At 52.8% G+C, this 20264-nt stretch overlaps 1 protein-coding gene across 5 annotated transcripts in view; it reads right to left on the bottom strand.

The window, feature by feature from the left end:
* Positions 1–7944: 7944 nt before the first annotated feature.
* SLC44A5 (solute carrier family 44 member 5) overlaps positions 7945–20264 on the bottom strand; it is a 201976-nt gene continuing 189656 nt past the window's right edge. For 2 of the 5 annotated variants that reach the window (XM_056814907.1, XM_016429760.2), the window contains 4 exons: positions 18941–19011; positions 18780–18859; positions 14954–15038; positions 7945–11978 (listed from right to left, as the gene is read on the bottom strand). In XM_056814907.1, coding sequence (XP_056670885.1) covers positions 11821–11978; positions 14954–15038; positions 18780–18859; positions 18941–19011 — 394 coding nt within the window. In that variant the 3' untranslated portion in view covers positions 7945–11820. Of the gene's footprint in view, positions 11979–14953; positions 15039–18447; positions 18581–18779; positions 18860–18940; positions 19012–20264 lie in introns of those variants that run through there. The other 3 variants (XM_056814906.1, XM_056814908.1, XM_056814909.1) reach the window with 2 other exon arrangements.

Genomic DNA, 20264 nt, shown 5'->3' with positions numbered 1-20264 from the left:
AATGTTGGAAACTGTTTTTACATGTAGTTGGGGAAAAGAAAAGAAAATGTTTAGAATTGATCATGTCTCCATTGTGCCTTGACTTTGGTATACGGAATGAGGTGTTGGGTACGCGCCATGTTTGATCTGTCTTCCTGTATCTCGGGCCTGGAATAGACCTCCCTTTCCTCTAAGAATGAAGAATTCTACCTTTAAGAATGTCTAACCTCTTTCAAGGCTTACCTCATTGGAAGCTTTTCCTTGTCCGTGACTTACGAGTGCTCTCTCCTGCCCCGAGGTAGCGTGTGCACATGTGTCCATGCATGTTTTCTATATTGTGTCCATGTGTATCGGGGTGTTTGGCTGTTGAGGGAGGAGCAGCACTTCGGGGGGGGGGAGGCTTGCTGAGCCCTTTTCAGGGCTGCTCATCGACCTTTGGTGTCCACTTGTGGCTTCGAAAAGCCAGAGCCCACCACGTCCCATTAAATCCTCTCTATGATGGGCTGAATCCGTTTGAGGGTAACTGATGGGCCGCCCATCCGTCTGAAGGGGTGCCTACCCTCAGGGTGCAAGGACTTGCCCCAGTGGAATAGGAGGATGAGAACAACATGCTCCAGTGGCCATGGACGCAGTGGAAGAGGCTGTCCCAAAGCTTTAAGAGAATCAAAGTATGCTAAGACTTTGGGGACACGGTGTACACCCACCCAAACGTTGGGTGCCATCTCTCCATGACCTTTTCACTTTCCCTTTGTGGGCTGTCTTCTCCCATTAGATCCTCAGCGCCCCACAGTCAGGGTCTGTCTTTCATCTTACTTCAGTTTATATTCTTGGCACTTAGCAGAGTGTCTGCTTCCTCAATGTTTGTTGACTGACTGGCCAACATATACATACGGCGACATCTACAGACGCAAGCCACTTGGGGAGATGCTCATTTATCTTTGGTATAGGAAGGAGAGTGGAAATCAGAGCAGAACCGAGTTGTCCCTGGCCACATGGAAAAGCGACGCTCCGTGTTGTCTGGGTCGTGACTCTGTGAGTTTCTGGCTCTTATTTCATTAGCAGACCCAAATTGGAGGAACTGAAGCCAAGATGGGTTTCTCATGATGCATTTTTTCCACATGCTGATGTCAGTCGAGGCATTTGCCATTGTTCTGGGTAGGCTCCAATCGAGCTTGAGCTGTCACCAAAAGGTCCCTTTACCACGGCTCTTCATGGGACGTAGGAGCAGAAAATGATACGTGACAGGGAAGAACTCCTGACCCGAAGGGATCGCCCAGAGCTGGCCCTGGTCGCGGGAATCTTTTTAATGGCCACACGTGTGCTCAGGAACAACAACTCTGTCCTTGTACTCCTCCACCATCAATTGCCAGCTTGGCAGAAGCCCTGCCTCAGAGTGACCCTGGGCACGTCACTGGCACAAGGCAATGAGCCCAAATGGAAGAAGCCACATTGCTCATTGACGTGGAGACATCAGATGACTCCCCTCGTCCATTGGGAATTTCTTTGTTGGTTGGACCTGAGACTTGGGCAGGAGCCGACCTTCCCACCCCAGGCTCAAGCTGCTGCCAAGCCTGGACTGCCCTCGGGCCTCAGGGAGATCCCAGAGGCCTCAACTTGTAACAAGGGAATCACTTTAAAAGATTGATATATATTAATTTAAGGTCGCCAAGGAATTCAGCCATGTAATTCCTTAATGAAAACTCAAGTCAGCCGTCAGCCTTTTTTGGAGTTTAATTACAATAGGAGCAAGAAAGGAATTAGAGATATATAGAGAGAGAGCAAGGGGAGAGAAGGGAATAGGGCTTAAATACCCCTTCTGTTTAGGCTGGGCCAAAAGGCCCAAGCCCTTAGATAGCTGGGGCAAAGAAAAGAGATCAGTCCCTATTACTCACGTGTCCAAAATGGAGAAACAGTCTCAGAGGCCCCCACCTTCAGCTTCCTTCAGAGCAAGCTTCCTCAGAGCCCAGGAACCACACCGACCAAAAACTCCACCTCCGAGTCTCCAGACCCTCCTATCTTTAAGGACACCATCCAAGTTGCCTCCCCTCAGTCCTCACATCTACCAATCACTCTTCATCAATTTCCCTGTCAATGGAGGCTCTTGCTTAACCCAGGACCGCCCAGAGGTTTCTGGCTTTTGCACATGTCTGTTGAAGGTCATATTTTTCTAATAATTAAATCTTTGCTCCTTTGCTACAGCCCTTTCTAAATCCTGTTAACCTGAGTAGGGTAGAGATTGGAATAATTAAATTTTGATCTAGGCTGCAGCCCTTACTCAATCCTATTAGGACTGAATAGGGTGGAGATTTATTCCAAGTATCTCCATTGTATCAATTCTAAAATCAATCAAGACTCAAAGAAATTCCTGTTCTATGCTTAAGCATAGGTCAAAGTCCTTTCCATTGTTCAGCAAAGGGTTTCTGTCCTAAAGTAATCTTAAGAAGGGAAGAGAAGGAACCTCCCATGCCAATGGGGTTCACATTCCAATAGACTATCAGTAAGAAATTTTCCAAGTATGAAATATCCCAATGGTGAAATTTTCAACAATTATAAGTCTAAGGAAATTTGAGGTTTACAAACTCTGGGAAGGAGAAAGCTACTTTTTGGTCAAGTTTGGCCCTACAACTCACAGCCACCTTCCTTGTTCAGGGACCACCCCAGAGAAGAGAAGCAAATGAAAGCCCTCATTTCCTTGACTTCCCCAAACCCATGAAACCTTTACTGGCTGAGGGCTCCCCAGGGCCTCCAAACCCCTTGACTTTGTAAGAGGACAGCTGAGCCATTGAGGCACAGCCGGTGAAGGGCACCCATGATGAAGTAGCAGCCTATTCTGAGATGCCACCAAGAGATGTTCCCCAATACCCAAGTTCCCCAAACGGCCTCAGGTCTGGAAGCTAGATGAAGGGAAGAAAAGCTTGCCCAGGGCTTCAGGGGGGAGCAGGGAGGTGAAAAATCTCTGTGAAATCACTCCTGACAAGTCAAGAGGAGGTCTGATGTCAGTCACTGGTGGCTCCAGGGAGAAAACGATGACAAGAAGAGGAAATGTCATGTGAGAAGGATAAGGAGGACATGGAAGGAGCAAAGCCCACCCACGCTCTGGAAACATTCTCTCCAGGCAGGGTCCGCTCAAGGTGTTCTGGGGGCTCCCCGTGACTGGCAGAGGGCACAGGCGTGCTCCTCGCCCCTACTGATTGCTCAGCCCTCGCAGCCCCTTCCCTCCCTGGCCCAGACTGGGGAATATCAAATTTAAATTGGAGAGGTCTCTTCTCTGCGGAATAAGCACCGACTCGAGTTTCCAGGTCTCATCTGAGAACGTTCCTGGAGTCGGGGTGGGGGGGGGGGGGAGGGGGGAGGGGGGAGGGGGTGGCCTTCAAAGCGGCCCCCTCCTTGTTCGGTTTCTTGGAGAAATTGGATAACAAATCCTGACGGCCCAGCTGGAGCCCAGTGAAGACACCCGAGAAGGCACCTCCATTCCGTCCTGAGCAGGGGGAAGCTCTTTAGCTGGGTGGGGAGGTCAGAAGCCAGAGGGCAATTAGACATGCGGAGGACATCCATCCAGGGTGGGCTGAGGCGCCTTTGGATTCTTTCCCCCTTTCCCTCTCATGATTGTAAGGTAGGACTCTGCAAGAGGATCCATTGGGAATGTGGGTGATGTCCAAAAACACTTCTGAGGGAGAGGGAGAGGGAAAGGGAGAAGGAGAGGGAGAGGGAGAGGGAGAGGGAGAGGGAGAGGGAGAGGGAGAGGGACCCCCTCCTCCATCCGCAGGCACCGCTGCTTCTCCTTCAGAGAGGAGGAGGCAGGAGCAGAGAAGAGAGCCAGATGTGTTTAATCCGTGACTCAATCATCAATCGTGCTGGCACATGGCATCCTGGGTTTTTGGCGAAATGCTCAGATTTGATTAGTTTGTCCCACAGTCAGCATTAACGCCATTGAACAGGAGACTGCAAACATTTTTATTTGCTTAATTGCTGGCATCTGACTCAGTGCCGAGCTCCTCTTTTCTAGACGAAGCCATTCTGTGTCCTTTTTCTTTCAGGACCCAGGCTGATGCTTGTGGTGCCGTGGCAAGAGTCCAAAGGCTCCATTTGAATCCTGACTGTCACCACCTGTGAGCACAGGTAAGTCAGGGCTCCTCCCTGGGTGTATCCTCATCTGTAAAATGAGGTTGGACCTCTAAGGAACTCCCAGCTCCAAGTCCAAAATGCCACGATCCATCCTCCAGTTGGACCCATCCTTCTCATCCATGGAAAGCTCTGGTTCATGCTCTCTATGGAGCTCCAGACAAGCCACATCAGCTCTCTGAGCCTCAGTTTCCTTAGCTGTAAACTGGGAATGATAATGGCACCTACATCATAGACTTGTGAGGACCAAATAAGACCAAGTATGCAAAGCCCTATTTAAATATGTGCTCACTTGATTCGTTATTCATTTTCTTTTTGGTCAGCTCTTTCACAGTACAGTGGGCCCACATCTAACACCCATACACAGATGATGTCAGAGACATCTCCCCACCCAGAAGCATAGCCTCCAATCCACTGTTCCCCCTCTCTCATTAAGCTAGTTCTTTAGCCCAGTCTTTGCTCCCTGGCAATTGCTCAGGCTTGGCAAGGGGATCACAGATTAAGATCTACAAGTTTCTGAGCCACTGGTTGGCTGGTAGTATGGGTGGGAATCTCTGGGCTTTGCCCCAGTCAGAGAGCTGACATTGGGATACACGCTCCCACCCAATGTCAGTCCTGCCCCCAACTCACCACTGGGAGGTACCCCTCAACCATAGCCCTCCTTGTCCTTTTCCCAACCTCTGGGACCTTCCACACTGACGGTCTTGCCTACTGCCTCTACACCTGCACGGGACTGCCACCTTCCCCCTCAAACCAGGTACTGACTTTTTTCTTAAGTAAAAGGATGCCTAGTTGTATCGGTTACCGATGTGGTAGAGGGGAAAGAATGCTGACCTTAAAGAACCAGGATCTGAATTCAAATCCTAGCTCTGCCACTTTCAACAATAGCAACAACAGTAAGGAGTGATTAGGCACCCATTATACACCCACGGACCCTATCTCTCCTGTAAATGAAGGAGTTGGACTAAGTCATCTCTATGTCCCTTCCAGCTCTGGACTAATGATTTGATGCTGAGATGTGCCATGACCCAAGCCAAAGATCTCACCTGAGGTACTTTTCTGCCCTTGGCAAGGCTGGTCCTCTGCAGGTGTTTGCTGCTGAGTCCCCACACAGAGCCTTTGCATCTTGTCGGACCCCATCAGAGTCTGTGCTCATCTGGTGCCTTCAGGACATGGGTTGATTTCCATACTGCCCAGTAATGCCAAGAGAAGGCAGGGGTAGAGATAGAGCCAGCCTCAAAGTAAAGAGGATCAGAGTTCAAGTCCTGCCTGACACATACTGTCTGTCAGTCTCTCAACTAGAGAAAATGTGATTAGGAAATCCTAGACCCCAAGCCTGAAAAGGTGTTTTAGAGAAGGGCATGGATGGATGGAGGGAGAGAGGGATGTATGGATGGAGGGAGGGATGGGTGAATGGAGGGAGGGAGGGATGGAGGGATGGATGGATGGAGGAAGGGAGGGAGGGAGGGATGGGTGGAGGGATGGAGGAATGGATATTGTGCTCATGTCGTGATTGGAGGAAAATGAGTTTTTCTTTTAAGTTCTCATCCTATAAGGGTCATTGAGGGGACCACAGAGGGGTGTTAAGAGACAGGAGAGAAAGGTGAGGGGACCTGAGAGCTGCCTTCATGTGCGTGTTGTCACGTGAAAGGGACACCGGCCCTATTCTGTTTGAGCCCAGAGCTAGGAGCAGTGGAGGGAGGAGAGGAGAGAGGAAGGTCAACTCTTTCACAATTAGAGCCCTTCCAAAGTGGCGGAGAGGCTGCACAGCGGGGTGGCAGGCGCCCTCTCAAAGAGGGGGATGGATGCCCACTTGTTAGGAGCATCACGCTGAAGAGTCTCCTTCATTGTCAGGCAGAGGTTGGACTAGATGCCACTGAGGTCCCTTTCAGTGCTGCAATTATGTAATTCTTCCTCTTAGGTCTTTATGATAATAGCCAGCGTGTCTGGATTTGAAATGCTAATGTGTGGGAGGGAATAAGGGGAGGAGGGGTGGGAGTGTAAGATGCTCAAGAGGCTGGGAGAGCAGCACTGCAGTCAGCGAGCAAGAATGATTTCCCTTCCGTTTATCCCTCCCTCCATGGAGCTCACCCCAACAAAGGCTGAGCCCAGAGCCAGCTGGGGCTGCACATGAAGGCTCTGCCTGCTTAGGGTGCACAAGGCAATTTCCTGAGGGAGGGACCACCTGTAAAAGGGAAAGAACATCCATAGCCATGGGGAGAGGAGCTGGCCACCTCTGTCTTCTGTGCTGGGAGAGTAGTGAATGGTGAACAGGCTGCCTTTTATAGGGCTCTTAATTATTCAGAACTCTGAAAGCCTTTCTAGGAGACTTCTTTTCCAGCAATAAAGTTCAACAATAAAGTTCAGGCATGATCGTTTGAAAGTTCTCTCTCTCCCTCTTTCCTTCCTTCCCCTCTCTATCTCTAGCTCATTTCATTCTGTCTCTATCCTCTGTCTGTCTGTCTGTCTGCCTATCCCCTTCTCTCTGCCTCTCTGTCTCTGGGTCTCTGTCTATCTCTCCCTCTCCCTCTAGCTCTTCTATCCTTTTTCTTTCTTTTGTTCCCTATCCCATGCCAGCTGCATTACTGGAAACCCCAAGGGACAGAGGCAGACTTGGGGTCTCCATAAATACAGCTGAGACCCCTCCTCACTCTTCTATGTCTACCTTCTTAGTTCTTTCTTTCCCTCATTCTCATGCCATCCCTTATTCCCCTCTTCCCTCCCCTCCTCTTTCCTCTCTCTGCTTTATCTCTCCCTCTCCCCACCCTCCCTCATCCTCCCTCCTCTTCCCTTTCTTCCTTCTGCTCTCTTTTCCCCTTCTTCACTCCCCTTCTCATTTCCAAAAGGAGATCGGGAAGGATGCTCCATCACTATCATCACTTATCCTTGTCAGTAACCTTTGCAACAAGATGACTCCAGTGTTACAAGTGAGATCGTTCCAAGAGTGAGTGTCGGAGGGGATTCATTTGGCAGCTCTTTTAAATACCTTCTTGGTGATGGCCAACATCAGTCCTTGAAAGGGGCGCGTTTTTGTGGCTCCACACAGACCAAGCTCCCTGCAGAACATTCTTGCCATTCAGACATCACCGTTTTGATGACAGCTGAATTTTTTCCCTCAAAAGAAATGAAATTTGTCATCAAGGTAGTGGGCAAATAGTTGGTGTCTCATGTGTGCATGTTCTCTCTGACTAGCATTTGGGAAACCAAAGGAGGGCTGGACAGCTGGCTTTGGTTGTTGGCCATCAGCCATGAGGATGACGGCTGAAAAGCCGGTGTACCCATGCTACATCGTGCAGAATCAAGCAAAACAAAAGCCCTTCACTCTTCGCCACACAAGCCGTCTGGGGGCAGGAAAACCCAATTTGGATGGTGGGGAATGATCCCTTTGTTGTTAAGTCAGGACAGAGCAGTAGATCCACATCTCTGGGGTCAAAGACCTTTCCTGCTCTTCTCCTTTCATTTGACTGTGTAGCAATTGCCCTGCCCAATTTTTCCTTTAGGATACTATAGAGTGGGAAAAGCTTGAAAAATCCATGTGTTCTCCAACATGTGGATGGATCATGCCCTACAGAGTTTTGAAAGAGCATACATATTTAACTTAAAATACAAAGCTATAGGGGGCAGCTGGGTGGCTCAGTGGATGGAGAGCCAGGCCCAGAGATGGGAGGTCCTGGATTCAAATTTGACCTCAGACACTTCTCAGCTGAGTGACCCTGGGCAAGTCATTTGACCCCCATGGCCTAGCCCTGACCACTCTTCAGCCTTGGAGCCAGTACACCAAGTGGACTTGAAGATGGAAGGTGAGGATTGTTTGTTTGAATACAAAGCTATGGAAAAGGCCACTTTCTTATGTAAATCTTTATTGGAAGAAAAAACTAACAAAAGCTTTCAAACCACGAATAACAGCCCATTTCATTCTATATGAAACCTCTTAGTTATCTAGGAGTTTTAGCCGTTCCTAATATTTCTGCACAGCAGAAGCACCCAGATCCTAGAGCTCAGACTGTCCCGTGCTCGCGCTCACTTGTTTTCGGCACGAGGTTATCTACAGCCATGTTCAAATAGAAATGGGCTCCGAGACAAAACGACAGTCCGAAGAGCTGCCAAATGGCCACGATGGGGCTGACAAACAGCTAGGCAGGGTCCATATTTTCCAGACCCTTCTTGGGAGCGGCGTAACAGACGGAATCCACTTTCCTATTAGGAGTACCAGTGAAATGGCATTCCTGGGCTTAGCGACGACGCAATGAGGAAACAACAAGGAAACCGATTGTTAGTCTGAGGAGGAGTGCAGCAGACACTTCCAGGGGGTCGAGGCTCCTGGTTAAACAAGAGCCTGACCATTTTCCTTTTGGAGGATTTTTTCCTAGGCTGATGAAGAAAAACAAAGGCCACCCCCCCCCCCCAAACCAGTCCCCCAGAACCCGGACCTTCTTCAACAGAGCTCTCTATTCCAACAAAGGGAAACACCACAGAAGGATCGTTTGGAGCCTCTTCCTTAAAGAGTGCACGTTGATGTTTGTCCATCAGGTATGAGGAACCCTGTCTCTGCCCCACAGCATTCTGTACCATGTGACCATTCCAAATGTAATGACATGTGATCGATTTTCAACCAATGACCAAAAAGAAAAATTCGCTAATGGAGGCCATTTTTGCCTTTTCACAAGTTTGTAAACTTGCCCACAAAACGTGGGTGATTTGAGCAGCCGGTAAGGCACTTGGTCAGCAACGAGGAAGGTGGGAAGGCTGGATGACGGGCTATTCGCCTGCTGGGAAATGGTCCCTTTTCCTCTGGAGAGAACATCTGGGGATGGGCAGCATCACTTGTTTTTCTAATCTAGTTGGGTATAGGCTGGGGAGGCTGGAACACTCTGACTTCACGGGGAGTCCAGCAGCGTTTCCTCCTGAAAACGTCTTCTGCCTCGGACTTGTCCATGTTTCCACCAGCCATTTACAAATGATCTTTCAAGAACCATTTAACGGCATGCTTGGCAGCGTCACAGCGTGCTTCCCGACATCCGCGCTAGCCCGGATGAGAAGCTCGTTACAACCGACAAGGGTCTGAGGGGAACGTGGCCCTGAGTGGCTCCCTGTGACCACAGAGTGACGGAGATCCTCGCCTCCTCTCCCAGGCCCCTCTACTGCTTCTCTCCCTAGAGCCAGCCTTTCTTTCCAAGGCCTCCACTAGGGGGAGGATGGCACCGAGGACATCAAACCATCCGGAAGGCTCGGTTGCCACCTGCTGTCCCCTGGCTCTACAACAGCCCTCTCAGCCTCTCTTTAAGAGAGCAGATTTTGGCACCAACGAACTGTAAACAGCTCTGAGAAAGAGCCGGCCCTTGGTGAAGATGGCACCCAGTGGGACCCCATTGCACGCACGGGGCAGGCGCTGCCCACCTCGCTTGCACGAGGAGTCACATTTAAGCCCTTTTGGACTTCATTACAAGCAGCCAAGGGTCCATCAGGGATGCCTGCATCATTTTCCAGTGATAATTGGGGTTTTGAAGTAAATAACGCTGAGGTCGAACAAAAACAACCGGAATTGCTCCTGATTCTCTGTTTGAGACAGGCTCTGGGACTCCTCGAGGACCCGGGAGGCGTGGGATGGGGGTGAGCCTTTCCCTTCTTCCCACAGTCATTACCTTAATTGCTTCATCAAGAAAGCGCCTCCTAATTTCCCTTTAGAGAGGCTCATTGATATTCCACTGTTTCCTTTGTACAAAGAAATGATGAGCGAAGGACAATTTCTCTTGGACTAGGAGCCGCCCTCCATGGCGGTTCAGCCCACCCATGGAGCCGTCCTGCTTCCCAGGGTGCAGGTGAGCGCAGAGGAACAAACGTTGGGCCACCTGGGCTCCTGTGGTCAGTGCGAGGAGAAAGCAAAGAGCGAGCCCTGCTTATGGCCAAGTGTCGTGTGGCTCCCTCTATGACCTCTCTGGCTGGAAGACTTCTTGAGAATCCCCTTAATCAGCAGCTATGCCTCAATCACAAGCTCTCGCTGCCTCCCCCCTCCTTCGGCATGGGGCCGCCCAGGTTCTCCAGCTCCCCGCTCCCCGCTCCCATCCTCACGTGCCCCTGATGGAGGCTGTCAAGGGGGTGCCTCTTGACCTTGGCCTCCCCCAATCCAGGAGTCCCGGGGCTGCTGGTGGAGGGGTGGGACCCCTCGGAAATGGGGCTGGATCAGTGAAGCCTATCCATTGCCGGCCCTCCCACTGAAGCCAGGGAGCCCCCGTGCTGGGCAGTAGAACCCAGAGGGGGAAAACAGCCCAAGCCAATGCATTGGAGCTCGTTTTGAGGATGAGAGAGGAGCCGAGAAGCAGAGAAGCAAAGGCGCCTCCTCCAGGGGGTCAAGAACGCCCAGTGACTGCCTCAAGTCCCATCTGGAGGGTTTCTGCCGAAGCTTCCCTAAACTGCCTGCCCTCTGGGCAGGGGAATGATGGGAAACTCGGGCTCTTTGGATGGCACCAGAGCCGGCTTCTGTCTCCAGGGTATGGCAAGGGGGTTTGGGCGGTGAATCAAGGGCATCTCGGAAGGAGAAACATCCTTGTGGTGATCTAGAGCAGAGCCATGGCGCCTGGCTGGAAGGGTAAGGCCAGGCCAGCTGAGCTCTGCCTTCGGGTGCCCCATTCCGAGGCTTCTGAGAGCCTGCAGCCTTTGGGCCATAGTGCGCACCCGTGCGCAAGAATAATCGGTTCCAATCGGAAGCTACCGTTCCTGCCCCCGCAGAGGAGGTCCCCCGGACCTTGCAGGGTCTCCCCGGCACCAGCCTGGTTCTATCTGAGCCTCCGGAGGAATCGCCAGTGAGCTCCGATGGGGGCGCCTGGGGTGGGCCCTGAAGGCAAACACGCTCCCTGGGGGCAGCCGCTTTCCTATTCATTTGCTTCCCTTCCCTTCAGCTCCATTGTAAGGCAACAGAGAGACCCCGTCCGTTCCCAGGTCTCTCCGGGGAAGGCGCAGAATTCCCGTCCAAAGGCCTCTGGCTTGGCCGGCCGAGGGACGTCCCTGTGAACTGGGCGGCTGCCCCGCTACACCGCTGTGCGGCCTTGCGGGGGAAGCGGGCAGGGACAGCGGGAAGGGCGGGCGGCAGTCGGCGTCGCTCTCCAGGGTCCCATCACAGGAAGCGGAGGCCGGGAGACGTCAGGCAGCAGCATCTTCCTTCCACTTAAGCTCGCACAAGGTAGCTTTGAGCCTAGCCAGAGGGTAGAACTGCGCCCGGGCTCTGAGGAAGGCGAGAGAAGAGTTCCGGCTGCCGTGAGCCACGAGGCCCCGGACGGCAGGGCGCTGGATGGGAGGGGCCGTCGAGCCGCTCAGAGCCCGCAGCTTTCCCCAAGCCCCGCCAGACGTGATCGCACTGGACAGCGACAGGGTCTTCCGGAGCCTTCAAGAGGGCAGCTGGCGGCCCAGCACGTGCTGCTTACGGACGGGAGAGGCTTTATGGCTACTTGGTCTGCGTTTGCAGCGCTTCCGGAAATGGCCTGAATATCCTCCACAAAGAGACTCGTACTACAAAAGGAGGGGGGGAGAAAGGGAGGCGAGGGGCCAGGGGGGAGCCGGCCGAGCAGAGAGCCCGAGAACGCTAAGCTAGAGATACTTTTATTTTAAAAAACTGCTCGACGATGTTACCCCGCCATCCCAGGAGGACGGGCAGCTCACCCCTTCTCCTGGCAGAGAGGGCGGCCCCAGACGGCCCAGCTGGGAGCCGGCAGCCCCAGGCCTGGGCTAGTACACGCGAGAATGGTGTCCTGTGGGGTGCTTCACCCTCTTCCAGACCTTTTTCTTGAGTTTCCGGTACTGCCTCTTGCCGAGAGTCTTGAGCAGAGTTGGGGGCATGAAGTAGGGCCTTTCTAGGCTTCCGTTATTCCTCTCCAGGTCCTCACCTGGCCGTGGGGCCCACGAAGCACAGCAGGCAAAGCCCATCAGGGGATGTTTGTGAGGCCCGAGAACAAAACAGGGAAACAACGAGAGAAACGAGCATTAGAAGGATGAAGACAAGACACTTGGGTCACAGACAGATCACGGGGGCTGGACAAGGAAAGAAGCCTCACCCGTGCCATTTGGACAGGAGGCTTCCCCAGGGCAGGGCTGTGAGATCACCCAGGGGGTGCAGGGGAGACATCTCCAGGCCTGAGGTCAAGAAGACCAGAGTTCAAACCTGTGTGACCCTGGACAAGTCATTTCACTTCTGGCTGCCTCAGTTTCCTCAGTTGTAAAGTGGGGATAATAGCAGCATTTACCTTCCAAGCTTGTTGTGGGGATCCAATGAGATGACACTTGAAAAGCACATAGTAGGGATTACATATTCACGTTGGCTCTTTTTATTAGCTGTTATTTGGGTGACTTTTTTATGGCAGAAGAGACCTCTAGAGAAGAAATTCTCTCCCTGAACGCAAGCTGTGCTGCAGCTCATCCCAAGAGAGTGGGGAGTGGGAAGGTTGGCCGGTGTGTCCCAGGATCAGTAAGTGCCTGGGGTAGGATTTGAACCCACACCTCCCTGACCCAAGAGCTAGCCCTCTCTCCACCACACAAGCTTCCTTTCCATGCTTATGAATTGCTATTGTGGCAGTAGCTCTTCAAGCGTGATTGGAGCATCAGACGTGGTCCCAGTATCGGAGCTCTGAACGACCTTCCTCTGATGCGGGGAACTCCCGGCCGCATTCAGCCCATTCCTCTTTCTTTGGGCCGTGGGGCTGAGCCCACCCTCGGGGACACTGACTGTCCTGGGAGGGCTTGTGTGGAGGGGAAGGTGCCATGCCCGGGACTGGCCCCACACCAACAGGGGAAGGCTGTGAAGAGCCGCCTTCAACTCTGGCGCTTCTGGAATTGCCCAGGATTTGGTTGGCATCAAAGGAGATGAAGGTGCCAGTCAGCGGGCTGGCAGGCTCAGGAGGGCCCTGAGCACTTGTTTCCGAGGACCGCATTCCCTGGAGGAACAGCCGGCCTGTAGGGGCCAGGGCAGCCCAGCCTGGCCCCCCTTATTCCTCGGCAGCCCCCGAAAGGCTTAGATCAAAGCTGCCCCCTGGCCACTTCTGTGCGGAGCTGGGGAAGGCAGGAGGCAGCCGAGGCCAGAGAGGAGGAGTGCTGGTGACTGTCCTGGCCCAAGCCTGAGAGTCCCTGCCCACCCCGCAGTCCGCCAGAGGGCCCAGAGGGAAGAAGCAAGGCTTGCAACCTTCCTGCTGCCCCAAGCAGGGCCCAATGAGCCAAAGCCCCTTTTCTTGACCAGGCCTTGGAGGGAGAGGAGTTCAGTGCGTCACAGTCTGGAGAGCCTCCCCATGCTTAGCGCCATGGTGCCTTCTGCCTCTCCCCAAATCTTTGCCCATTTGAATGCATGCATGGTCTAGAGGGCAGACACCATGCTTTTGACTTTCTCTGTAGCCCCCACTGCTTAGGGGACCCTAAGCTTGGCGATTCACTGGGTTTCCTTGCTCCTCTGCCTTGGCTGACCTTCCTGAGATAGGCTACAACTCCACCCCTCTAATAAACAAATGCTAGTGTGCTGACTGTAAACTGAGGCAAAGGGAGTGCAGTGAGCAAGTCCAAATCCAAGCTCCTCAAAGGAAGAATCAGCCACGGAACCCAGGACTCCTCACTTCCCAGCTTCTGGATCCTGAGGTTGATGGACAGACACACAGAATGGAGAAGAAAGGTCGAGGCATCTCCACACAGTGACAATGACTGGACACTCTTCCTCTCTCCATTCAGCCCCCAGCCACCCTGAGCTCAGGGGTCACTTGCAAAACAGAAAAGGGGTGCCTTTGGGTCCCCCTCTGCTCAGGCTGCGCATCATGGCAGCCCTGGCAAGCCGCCTGTCTTCCTTAAAGCTTGGGGGTGGCAGAGGGGGTCAGGGAAGAGAGCTGCGCAGGCAGCTGAGTGACCAAACGTCCCAAAGAATTCTTTTCCTTTGGCCCAATGGAATGACCCTGGCTAGTCTGCTGAGTAACTTTACTGGATAAAGAGAGCCAAGCAGGAGTTCCTGGAGACCCTAAAACGGACCACATTTCTTCGGTTTGTGATTCTGCCATGCCTTGTGAAAAGGAGACAGTGACAGTGGCTAGAGTGCTGGTCGCAGTTAGGAAGACCTGGCCAGGGCCTGCCTCCCCTGCCCCCACTGGTGATGGGACCCCAAGTCGTTCACTTAACCTCTTAGAGCCTTGGCCAGTGCTCTAAGGCTTTCAATGACAAAGAAGGTGCTGATGTACATTGGGAGAATGGACAGAGATGTACACTGGGAGTTTCCTGAACTCGGAATTCTCTCAACCAGTGAAATCCCAATTCAGAACCCATCATCGTTCTCTGAGAAAGAAACATTCAAGGTTCCCTCTCCCCTTTTTTAAAAGTCAGGGATGGGATTGGGAGGTTCTAGTTTCAAATCTAGACTCAGGCATTTCCTAGATGTGTGACCCTGGGTAAGTCACTCAACCCTGATTGCTTAGTCCTTGCCTTTCTGTCATAAAGCTGTTACTAAGACAAAAAAATAAGAGTTTAAAATAAAGTCAGTGACTAATGTGGGAAAGATTAGGGCACTTCCAGAGCCCTTAAAAACCTGTCCATTGGCAGCATGGCGCCATAGCTAACTTTAATTCCCTACAATTCCTTTTTCTGCTAAAGGTATCCACGGGGAGGTCTGGCCCTACGTGACTTTGAAAGCATGAGGAATGGTCATTTGCAAAGAATCCCCAAAAGAAAATCTTTCCCGGAAGTAAGAAGGGTAAGCTTTTATCCATGGCTGAATACTTCCAATGGGTAAGGGTAGCATAAAATGGAAGACATTACCAAGCCCAGCATTTGATCTTGCAGTCATGTCCCTGACTGCACCCCAGCCCGAACCCCAAGGAGACAAGGGCTCCCTACTTACAGAAGCAGAGGAAGAGGGTATCAACACACATGGCAAAGACACTGAAGAACCCATGGGCAATGATGTAAGACCCCAAAACCATCACCTGGAAGGAAGCAGATAGAACAGAGAGGAAATGTGTCACTGGGATGGTCCCAAGCAAGATAGGAAAGATTCCATACATGCCATGACTCTCCAGAGTGAACCCCAGGCTTCTCCTGCCCTCATTTACTCAAGGGTCACCTTTGGCATCTCCAGGCGGCCTTTGGGGGCTCCCCTCACTTGTCAAGGTTCCCTCTGCAACTCTGTACATGATATTTATTTTATATGGGTAAGTATGTGTTGTTTGCCCCTCCCCTGACAGATGGAAGCCCCTTTGGGACAGGGACTATTTCACTCTTCTCTCTATTCCCCCTCAGTGACTGGTGTACAGGAAACACTGATTGGATGGATGGATGGATGGATGGATGGATGGATGGATGGATGGATGAATAGATGGATGGATGGATGAATAGATGGATGGATGGATGGATGGATGGATGGATGGATGGATGGATAGATGGATGGATGGATGGATGAATAGATGGATGGATGGATGGATGGATGGATGGATGGATGGATAGATGGATGGATGGATGGATGGATGGATGGATGGATGGATGAATAGATGGATGGATGGATGGATGGATGAATAGATGGATGGGTGGGTGGATGGATGGATGGATGGATGGATGGTTGGATAGATGAATAGATGGATGGATGGATGAATAGATGGATGGATGGATAGTTGGATGGATGGATGGATGGATGAGCAGATACTTGGCTGTGACTGGGAACTCACTCATTTGATTAGTCCCTATTTACCACATACAGGCACAATAAGATTCTTTGAGGAGTTTCCTCACTTGTTTGGTCTCAAGCTTCTCAGGCCAACTCCATTTCTGGAAGGAAGCCATTCATTTCCACACCTGTTCCCCTGACTTCCTCTGGTCTTCCAGACTAAAGACACTATTCCTTACCCCCTACTGAAGCACAGTGTTTGTGGGGTTTGCTCAGAAGTAGTAGAACTGGCCTCTGAACTCTAAACCAGCACACTTTCTACTCCACCACACTGTTTCCTAGAGAGAACAGTAACACTCGATTTCTGGGGAAGATGAGAGAAGCCGCTGGGTTCTGTTTGGGCCCCCTTATTGGGTGTGTGTCTGTTAGACTATAATGGAGGAGAAGAAAAGCATCTCTGTTTTTGCAATTGCCCGTGGGGAAAGGGGACATTTGTGTGTGGATTGGATACGAGCCCTCAGTGGAACCTGAGAGTGCTACGTCAAGAACGCCGCCAGGGCACCCTGAGTGCCTGGGCATCAGCCTCAGCTTCTAAGGCTTGAATGAGATCGGGCACAGGCTTTGGAGCCCGGGCAACGTGAGCTTTATGGCTGTGTGTGGACTTAGCTTTAGAAGTGTGGGAACAGGAAGGCTAATTGGGAAGCTCCCGTGTGTGTGTGTGTGTGTGTGTGTGTGTGTCTGTGTATACTGCGCTGAGGTTGAAAAAAAGCCCTGGTATGTGTCCATATAAGATCTCGCCTCATCCTGACAACAAACAACTGATGGGTGCTGCTGTTACCCTGATTATCCCGATTATATAGATGAGAAACTGAGTCTGAAAGAGGTTGAAGAACATGCTCAAATTCCCACAGCCAGAAGTGTCTAAGACAGGATCTGAACTCAGGTCCTGCTGTCTCCAAGTCCTGCACTCCATGGTGCCATGTTCCTTCAAAGCCAAGCATGGGAGAGCGCTTCAGAGTCAGTGAGGGTGAATTAGGACATGTCCTAATGCACGCAGCATTCTTGTCTGTACAATACACATGCAGACTTGTACAATGGAAAGATTGCTGGAATCACTGGACCTGGATTCAGATTCTGCCACAGACCCTGCCCATGTGATCTTGGAGAAGTCACATCATGCCTTTCTGCCTCCATTTTCTCATCGGCTAAATGAAAGATCTGGAAGAGAAGCCCAATTTCCTTCCAAGTCTGCATTGATGACTGGCCAATAAACTTGGTCAGTGAAGTAAAAACTTTGGTGAAACAGTCATTTCAAGGGGTGACCGTGGAGGTGTGTGCTCCAAGCCCGGGCAGCAGGCTGGGAAGTGTTGGGCAGTATGTCGTTCCAGAAGGAAGGAGCAGGCGCAGCATCCTTAACCCCCCCCCCACCCCCCCCAATGCCTAGTACACAGACACAGCCACCTCCCAATACTTCTGGTCTTGAACTTGAAAAGAAAGCTTTGAGGCGACCTGTGAATGTGCGCGGGCGGCCGCCAACGTAGCCTTGCTGGGCACCAAAGGCTCCCCTCCCCTGGGCACCGGCCGAACAAGGGGCGCTTGGGAGAGGGGAGAAGATCCTACGGCTCTCGAGATTTGTGTGAAGGGGTGCCGAGGGAAGGGAGCAGAGCCCTGGGAGCCACTGAAACCGGAACACCCATCTGTCCTCGGCAAGTAGCTCTGATGATGCCAGGAAGTGGGCTGGAGCCAATGGCCAGTCACCGTCCCAGAGGCCCGCCGATTAAACGTCCCCCACTTTCTCACAGAGATTCGGGGTACAAGTGGACACAGTTTTGGACGTGGCCATGCAGGAATCTGTTTTGCTTGACTATATGTATATTTGTTCTAAGGAACTTAGGATTTTTTCTTTTTAATGAAGAAAAAAGTAGAAAAAAGAAAATAGAAATCTGTTCTGAAAAAAAGATCACATTACAGAGCTATCATGGGCCTTCCTCATGGCAAGGAATGCTGGGCCGTGAGGGGGGGCTGTTTTTAGCCTAAGGGGTCTCTCAAACAAGAGGAATGAAAGTTTTTGACTCTTTTTTTTTTTTTTTAGTAAAAACCCTCACCTTCCATCTTAGAATCAATACTGTGTATTGGCTCCAAGGCAGAAGAGTGGTAAGGGCTGGGCAATGGGGGTCAAGTGACTTGCCCAGGGTCACACAGCTGGGAAGTGGCTGAAGCCAGATTTGAACCTAAGACCTCCCGTCTCTAGGCCTGGCTCTCAGTCCACTGAGCTACCCAGCTGCCCCGTAAAGTTTTTGACTCTGAATGCGATTTCATCTTCGAAACATTGAAAGGATGATAATAAAATCACCCGGATGCACGTGTACGTGTCATCTACAGGGCATACGAGTATAGGGTGGGAGTAGGCTTGCTGAGGCCCCCACGCTCTTATGGGCTGCTGGCGATTTATCTGGCACTTCTGGCACGGGCAGAGCCACTGGGGACATCTCAGTGACGGGGGCTGCCCGGCGCCTTCTCGGGGCTGGATGGACGGGGAGGGGGTTCATATTTCAAGCTGGCCCCAAGCGACCTGGTCATCTTGGACTCTGGGAAGGACACTCCTGCGGGAGGAGTCGTCCACCCTCTAGTGGCTTCTGTCCTGTTCAGAGGCTCGGAGAATGGATTTCTATGGGGGGCACCACGAGCGTGCTGGTAGTCGGGGGCACATTCAAGAGCCCCAGAGGGTAGCTCACGTCTCTGAAGTCATCTCATTCAGGTGAATGAGAAAAGAGGACATGGATGGTAGACTGCGAGGAACGCTGGGCTCCAGATCTTTGGTCTAGAGCTGGAGGGGACCTCGGAGGCCATCCAGGTCCGCTCACCGTTCTACAAAGGAAGAAGTCTACGTGATATGATCAAGGTCGCCCAGGCGAAGCGTCAGAGGGAAGATTTGAACTTGGGACCTACCCGTGGGACAGAGACCCACCCTGAAGCCCAGACCGAGGTACCCAGGGACCCTGCCCAGGCCCTGCGGCCTCCCCTTCCACAGCCCCGGAGACGGCAGCAGGGCCGGGCCCTTCCTTACCAACAGAGGGATCCAGTAATAGTTCAGCGTTGGCGCTGCGATTGGGAGTTTTTGGGTGAAGAATAGGTAGCCCAGGGCACCTGCGACGAGAGGAAGAAGGCCGCTGTCCACTTGCACGGAGGGGCTGCCTCTCCCCAGCAGGCTGCCCCCCCCCCCCTTACCTATGCTGACAGAAACGAGCATCTTGCCCAGCCACAGGAGGAAGTCGGTGACTTTGTCCAGCATGGCCACTCTGCCCAGCGGAAGGAAAAGAGAGGGAGACAGAAGTCAACACCTCCGCTGCTCTCCCTGCGCTTTCCGCACTCTGGGACTGCGGAGGGCGGGGCGGGAGGAAGCCCGTGGCCACCCGGCTGACCTCTCCTTGCCCAGCGCTGAACGCCGGCACCAGGACGCGCCTCGCAGGGACGCTCTCAGCGGCGGTGCTCCCGGGGCTACCGTGGCCGCGAAGGGCATCGGGAGGCTCCGCGGCCTCCCTCCTTGGCCCACCCAGGCCTTTCCAGCCTTCTGACATTTTCCCTCCCTTCCCTCCTGACCGCTGCCATTGTCTGTTGGGTGGAGACCGGCATGAAGGCAGCCCAGGCAACACCCAAGGGGGAGGGAGGCGACTGGGCAGAGCTGCAGGGAGGTGGTGAGCTGGCTGAGGAAAGAGGAGTCAGCGATTGGGGCTGCTCTGAAGGGCCCTCCCGCCTGGGCCTTCCCTTTCATCTCCCAGTGGAATTCCGCCATTGGTTCATCGAGGCCGTCAAGCGCTCCCTTGGCCATCTGGCTGGCATGACGTTAAAGGCATAAACTGAACAAGCGCATCACGGTGGCGCCGCCTAGCCACGCGCCTGAGCGGGCCACAGCCGCAACCCCGGCTTCTCTAAGGGGCGCCTCCTCTGGAAGGGCTCTTCCTCCTCTGCTCGCCCTCGCTAGGACCCGCAGGATTCCATCCGACGACCGTGGCTTCACCCCTGCATTGACTGGAAAAGGGTCAGCCGCAGCCTCCTTCGCCATGACGCCCGCTTCGGGTCCCTCCATGCTTGTTCTTCGTAGGGTTTTTAGCATCCCTGTTGTACTTGGTCGAAGGGTCTTTTCTGGATCTGATTCGGAACCAACTGCTACCCTCCAACCAGGAGACGTGTAGAGGACAGCTATACAGGCAGGGAGGCAGCTCCGTGGGCGGGGAGCCGGCCCAGAGTTCAGAGGTCCCAGGTTCAAGTCTGGCCTGACCCTGGGCACGTCACGTCCCCCTTACTGTTCTTCCGCCTTGGAACCAGGACACAGTGCGAACTGTGAAAGAGCAAGTCAGGGCTCTAAAAACGTGTGTTAGAGGAGAGCCGGCAGTGCCCCAGGGTGGAGGAGGGCCCCATTAGGAAGCTCACAAACAGTAAAAGTGTAGTTTCAGAGGAGAAGGGCAGCCCCAAAGGATCTTGGGCGCCAGTCCCTCTCTGCTCGGGCCGAGGTGCTCCTGAGAGATCAGGCTCGCCCTTGGCCCCGGAGTCC

Source organism: Monodelphis domestica, chromosome 2 (genome assembly GCF_027887165.1).
Source record: "Monodelphis domestica isolate mMonDom1 chromosome 2, mMonDom1.pri, whole genome shotgun sequence".
NCBI lineage: Eukaryota > Metazoa > Chordata > Mammalia > Didelphimorphia > Didelphidae > Monodelphis > Monodelphis domestica.
Note: the sequence above shows the minus strand (reverse complement) of the source record. Positions and strands in the feature narration are given on the sequence as shown.